The sequence below is a fragment of the Lucilia sericata genome, unplaced genomic scaffold (assembly GCF_015586225.1).
Source record: "Lucilia sericata isolate MDLA Ls3-8-SP2 unplaced genomic scaffold, ASM1558622v1 Contig001454F_arrow, whole genome shotgun sequence".
Lineage (NCBI taxonomy): Eukaryota > Metazoa > Arthropoda > Insecta > Diptera > Calliphoridae > Lucilia > Lucilia sericata.
The window spans coordinates 103,004-110,132 of record NW_023995384.1 but is presented as its reverse complement, the minus strand read 5'-3'; the positions used below and the strand labels follow the sequence as shown (position 1 = coordinate 110,132).

General features: G+C 28.8%; 1 protein-coding gene across 1 annotated transcript in view; it reads left to right on the top strand.

Annotated features, from left to right (window-relative positions):
• Positions 1-1,999: 1,999 nt before the first annotated feature.
• Positions 2,000-7,129, top strand: part of LOC119611462 (probable citrate synthase, mitochondrial) — a 28,243-nt gene continuing 23,113 nt past the window's right edge. Inside the window, exons 1-2 of the mRNA XM_037967038.1 lie at positions 2,000-2,227; positions 2,498-2,582. Coding sequence (XP_037822966.1) covers positions 2,541-2,582 — 42 coding nt within the window. The 5' untranslated portion in view covers positions 2,000-2,227; positions 2,498-2,540. The remainder of the gene's footprint in view (positions 2,228-2,497; positions 2,583-7,129) is intronic.

Here is a 7,129-nt window from a genome sequence, read left to right as displayed (position 1 = left end):
TCTATAGTCTAGTCTATAGTCTAGTCTATAGTCTAGTCTATAGTCTAGTCTATAGTCTAGTCTATAGTCTACAGTCTAGTCTATAGTCTAGTCTATAGTCTAGTCTATAGTCTAGTCTATAGTCTAGTCTATAGTCTAGTCTATAGTCTAGTCTATAGTCTAGTCTATAGTCTAGTCTATAGTCCTATGTCTATAGTCTAGTCTATAGTCCTAGTCTATAGTCCTAAGTCTATAGTTCTAGTCCTATAGTCTAGTCCTATAGTCTAGTCTAGTAGACACTCTAAGTCTATAGTCTAGTCTATAGTCTAGTCTATAGTCTAGTCTATAGTCCTAGTCTAATAGTCTATGTCTATAGTCTAGTCTTAGTCTAGTCTCATAGTCTAGTCTATAAGTCTAGTCTATAGTCTAGTCTATAGTCTAGTCTATAGTCTAGTCTATAGTCTAGTCTAATAGTCTAGTCTAATAGGCTGTCTAGTCCTAAGTCTAGTCTAGTTCTATAGTCCTAGTCTATAGTCCTAGTCCTATAGCTAGTCTATAGTCTAGTAGTCGATCAGTCTAGTCTATAGTCTAGTCTATAGTCTAGTCCTATAGTCTAGTCTATGGAGTCCTAGTCTATAAGTCCTAGTCCTATAGTCTAGGTCTATAGTCCTGATTCTATAGTCTAGTCTATAGTCCCTAAGTCTATAGTCTAGTCTATAGTCTAGTCTATAGTCTAGTCTACTAGTCTAGTCCTATAGGTCTAGTCTATAGGTCTAGTCTAGTCTATAGTCTAGTCTATAGTCTAGTCTATAGTCTAGTCTATAGTCTAGTCTATAGTCTAGTCTATAGTCTAGTCTATAGTCTAGTCTATAGTCTAGTCTATAGTCTAATATATAGTCTAGTCTCTAATCTAGTTTATAAATTAGTCTATAGTCTAGTCTATTGTCAGGTTTATAGCCTTGTATATGTATAGCGTGGTCTATAGTCTAGTTTATAGCCTAGTCTATAGTCTAGTCTATTGTTAGACTATAGTTTTGTTTATAGTCTAGTCTATATTTTTGTCTATATTCTAGTCTATAGTGTAGTAAAGTTAAGTCTAAAGTCTGGTCTATAATCAAGTATATATAAAGTCTAGTCTAAAGGCTGGCCTATAGTTTAGCCTGTAGTCTAGTTTATAATCTAGTCTATGGTCTAGTCTATAGTCTAGTGTGTAGTCTATAGTGTATTTAGTAGTCTAGTCCATAGTATTATCACTTGTCTAGTGTATAGTCCAGTCTATAGTGTACTCTATAGTCCAGTCTATAGTCTAGTCTATAGTCCACTCCGTGGTCTAATCTGTGGTCTGGACTTGTCTATCGTGTAGTCTGTAGTACTAAATTTCATGTTTTTGTTAAATTTTTCTGACGCCTTACGGCATACTATAGTTTTTTTATGTGTAGTATTTAAATGTAACTGTTTAGTTTGTTTTCACAAACTTGGCATTACTTTTAAATATCTGAGTTGGACATTACTTTTATGTACTTGTTTTAGAGTTACCTAGTGGTTTAGTATATTATGATGATAAACCACATAAAGTGGCAACCTAATAAAACAGCTGCGCGTGTTTTTCCGTTAATATTAGGTGAGCGTTCTCTTTCTCTTTTAATTTTTAGGTTTATTAAGAGAGTAGTTGTTTTAATTATGTGGGTTTTGGTTTTTTTTTCTTGTGTGTTTAGTAATGGTTGTAATTAACATGATGTAATGAGGGTTTAAGAGAGCGTGCATTAATATGAAGCGTTGTTGAGTAGAGTTTATTTGTTTTTTGTGGGAAATTGTTTATAAAATTTGTATTAAATGTAAAATTTGTTAATTTTTTTAAACTTTTTGCCGTATTTAAGAGTAAGTTAGTGGTATGTTGTTGTAGTTGTTGCTGTGGGTTTTTGTTAACAATTGATATTGTTGTTAAAAAGCAAAACAATTTGGGGGAGCTAAGTGTTTGTAGTTTTTATTTTGTGTTTTTGCTGTGTTTTTATCTGCTGTTGTTGTGTTTGTTGTTTTTGCTTTTTCTGGTTGTTGTGTACATTTTTTTTTTTGGGGGTACTTGCTGTTTTGCCTTTCGCCGAACATTTCAGTCAGCTTGTGGAGCTCAACGGCGGCGTTTGCTTCTTTTACATTAAATTTGATTTTTCTGTAACAGAAAATAAAAGTCCTCTCCTGTTTTTCAAATTGGTCATATACACTGCGTTCGTGTAGTGTATTGTGTTGTTGTGTGAGTGTTGTTGCAAAGTAACAATAAATCCCTTTTTTTTTTGTTTTGGAAAAAGAATAAAATTGAACTAGAGTTTGTTTTTTGTTTTGCATAAATTTTGTTTTTTTTTTTCTTCCATTTAAATGAGTAGTTTAATGGTGGTTGTAGGTTAAAGACTAAATTGTATAAAAAACCACGCGTGTTTTTTTGTTAAAATTAAATTTTTCTTGCTAAAAAGTGTAATTTAAATAAAATTGTTTTAATTTTTATTTTTTTTTTAAATTTTTTTAGGAATTTTTTATATAAAAAAAGTAAAGTGATTCTTTAAAACACAATGATCTATCGTATTACATCGCGTAAATTGCCAGAAGCTCAGGTGAGTGTTTCAAAAAAAATTACAAAAAATCTTTAAAATTTAATTTTTTTTAACAAAAAATTTATAAAATTATATAAATCTAAAAAACCCTTTTAAAACTCTTTTGTAACTCTCCTTAATAAGAAAAAAAAGTAGGGTTAATCTTTTTTTTTATTCCAACATTCTCTTTGTCTGCTCTGAAATTTACTCTCTTTTTAAATGTCTACTCTTTACTATATGTTACAATGGGTGTGTGTTCTTCTTATTGAGGGCCAGTGTAAACGTGGTGATTTTTTTCAACTTAACTCCCGGTATAATGTTTTTGTTGTTGTTTTCTCTAGTTACATGTGTAGTTTTTTTTCTCCAACTTTTTCTCTCTTTAACCTTAAAGTGCAAAATTTTTGTTAAAGCTCTTTCTACAGTAGGCTAATAGTAAAGTTTTTTTTTTTTTTTTTTTTTTTTTTGCAAAAATCCCAAAAAAATCTTATTCTTATCTTGTGTATAAGTGTATGTGTTATTTCACGCTTGCGTTTGAAATTTTTTTTATAATTTTTTTTCATTCATTTTTCTTTCTTTAATACAAAGTCTTATAAATACTTTTTTTCTCTTATTACATAATAATAAAAGAAGGTATATTTTAAAGAAATTAACAATATAAATTAAAAATTTATATAAACAAATTAATATAAAAAGATTTTAAAGAAAATTTTAAGAAAAATATTCAAATTTCTAAGAAAAAAATTTAAAAAATTATCCATTTCTACTAAATTTTTGTAAAATTTCTAAAGTTAACAACTCTTTTATAACAATTTTTCTAAATTAAAAAAATATTGACACTTTTATAACAATTTCTCTAAATTAAAAAAAAATAATAAAAACTCTTTTATAACAATTTCTTTAAATATGTAAAAAAGCCGGTTCTAAAAAATAATTTTGAAAATATTTTCATTGAATCCAAAGAAAATGAATTTCTTAAAAAAAATCTTAATAAAACTTTAAGTATTCTTCTTAAAATTCAATTTTTTTTCAAAAAACTTTATAAAACTTCAAAATTTTTTTTTTTTTTTCAAATTTAAAACAAAAATAAAAATTTTACCTATTTTTATAAAAAAAACTCGACAATATTTTAAAATTTTTAAAAGAATCTTCATAAAACATTTTTGAAATACATTTAAAACTTACAATTTAATTAAATTTAAATTTTCTGAAATATAATTGAAAAATTCTGAAATATAATTAAAAAATTCTGAAATATAATTAAAAAATTCTGAAATATAAATAGACATTTCTGAAACATAATTGAAAATTTCTGAAACTAAATGGCAAACTTCTGAAATATAATTGGAAATTTCTGAAATATATTTAGGTATGTCTAAAAACTATAAACTATAGTCTAAACTGTAGAATAGGCTCTAGTCTAAGCTTTAGACTGGATTATAATAAACTAAACTATAGACTAAACTAAGGACTAGACTCAAGTCTGTACTAAAATTTAGACTAAACTATAGACTATACTTTAGTCTTAACAATAGACTAAACTATGGTCTAAACTATAGACTAGACTATAATCTAAACTATAGACTAGACTATAGTCTAAACTATAGACTAGGCTATAGTCTAAACTATAGAGCTGACTATATTCCAAACTATAGAGTTCACTATAATCTAAACTAGAGTTGACTATAGTCTAAACTATAGAATAGACTATAGTTTTAGACTATCTAAGATTAGACTATAGTCTATACTATAGACTAAACTATAAAGTTGACCATAGTCTAAACTATAGACTATAGTCTAAACTATAGACCAGACTATAGACTAGACTGTAGATTAAACTAAAGACTAGGCTATAGTCTAAACTATAGAGCAGACTATACCATAGTCTAAACCATAGACTAGAATATTGTCTAAACTATAGACTAGAATATTGTCTAAACTATAGACTAGACTATAGACTAAGCTATAGACTAGACTCCAGACTATGCTATAGACTAGACAATAGTCTAAATTATACACTAGACTATAGTATAAACTATAGACTAGACTATAGTCTTAACTATAGACTAGAATATAGTCTAAACTATAGACTAGAATATAGTCTAAACTAAAGACCAGACTCTGGTCTAACCTATAGTCTAGACTCTAGACTAAACGATAGACTAGACTATAGTCTTAACTATAGACTAGAATATAGTCTAAAATATCGACTAGAATCTAGTCTATAGCTTAGACTATAGTATAGACTAGATTATATACTATAGACTAGATTATAGTCTAAACTATGGACTAGACTAAACCATAGACAAGATTATAGTCTAAACTGTAGACTACACTATAGTCTAAACGATAGACTAGACTATAGTTTAGACTATGGTCTAAACTGTAGACTAGACTCTAGACTAAACGATAGACTCGACTAGAGTCTAAACTATAGACCAGACTATAGTCTAAACTATAAAGTAGACTGTAGTCTAAACTATAGACTAGAATATAGTCTAAACTATAGACTAGAATATAGTCTAAACTATAGACTAGACTATAGTCTAAACTATAGACTAGACTATAGTCTAATCTATAAACTAGACTCTAAACTATACTATAGACCAGACTATACTCTAAACTATAGACTAGAGTAAACTATAGACTTGACTATAGTCTTAACTATATACCAGACTATGGTCTAACTTTAGACTAGACTCTAGACTAAACGATGGACTAGACTATAGTCTAATCTATAGGATAGAATATTGTCTAAACTATAGACTAAGCTATAGACTAGACTCCAGGCTATGCTGAAGACTAGACGATAGTCTAAATTATATACTAGACTATAGTATAAACTATAGACTAGACTATAGTCTAATCTATAGACTAGATTATAGTCTAAACTATACACTAGGTTATAGTTTAAACTATAGTATTTACTATAGACTAGACTATAGTATTAACTGTAGACTAGACTATAGACTAGAATATAGTCTAGACTATAGACCAGGCTCTGGTTTAAACTATAGACTAGACTCTAGACTAAACGATAGACTAGACTATAGTCTAAACTATAAAGTAGACTGTAGTCTAAACTATAGACTAGAATATAGTCTAAACTATAGACCAGACTCTGGTCTAAACTATAGACTAGACTCTAGACTAAAGGATAGACTAGACTATAGTCTAATCTATAAACTAGAATATAGTCTAAACTGTAGACCAGACTATGGTCTAAACTATAGACTAGTCTGCAGACTAAACTATAGACTAGACTCTAGACTAAACGATAGACTAGACTATAGTCTGAACTGTAGACTAGAATATAGTCTAAACTATAGACCAGACTATGGTCTAAGCTATAGACTTGACTATAGTCTAAGCTATAGACTAGACTATAGTCTAAGTTATAGACTAGACTATAGTCTAAACTATAGACTAAACTATAGCCTAAACGATAGACTAGACTATAGTCTAAACTATAGACTAGAATATAGTCTAAACTATAGACCAGACTATAGTGTAGGTTATAGATTAGTATATGGACTAAACTATAGCCTAAGCTATAGACTAGACTCTGAACTATAGTATAGACTAGACTATAGTCTTAACGATAGACCAGCCTATAGTCTAAAGTATAGACTAGACTCTAGACTAAGCTATAGACTAGACAATATCTAAATTATAGACTAGACTCTATTCTAAACTATAGACTATAGTCTAACTATAGACCTGACTTTAGTAAATATAGACTAGACTGTAGTCTAAATAATAGACCAGACTATAGCCTAAACTATAGACTAGAATATAGTCCAAACTATAGATTAGACGCTAGTCTAAACTATAGACGATACTCTTGTCTAAACTATGGACTTATGCTTAAGCCTATTGTTTACAATTTTAGCCTAAAAGTTCTTTAGTTCAACTATAATCGAGTCTTGAGTTTAAGCCTATAATCCAGTCTATCTTTTAGAATTGAAGAACCTTTTCCTTATGCCAACCCCACTGTACCCTTGTTAAATTATGTACATCTTTAATTTACAACTTCTGTTACCTTAAAAACTTTTACTCACAAAATAAATTATCAGCAAAAATACAATAACAACAACAGTTAAATAATTAATTCGCAATAGTATTAAAAACAAAAAGTAAACTGATCTCACTTTTGTGCCATTTGTCAATGGAAAAAAACCCATAAACTATCGCTTCTGGCTCTAATTTTTCACTCTTCTACAGACACATTTTACTCTACTCTACTCCCAAAGAGTTTATTCACCTGAAAATGTGGTTTCTTATTATTTTTGTTTTCTTTCTTTACATTTTTCTTCTTCTTCTGTAAAATAAAGAAGTAGAACATTTGGCTAAATATAGACCACAAGACCTATTTACCGAATTTGTGTGTGTGTAGTTATTAGGGTACTTGTTGTTGTTGGTGTGGGGAAGGAAGAAGAGAGTTTGAAAGAAAACAACAACATAAAGTTGAAGTAAATTCTTTAAACAAAAGTGAGACATAATTGTTGCCAACAGATTTTGGCGGGATTTGTGTTTTTGTTAGTGTAAAGTTGACAGTTTTCTTGTTTAAC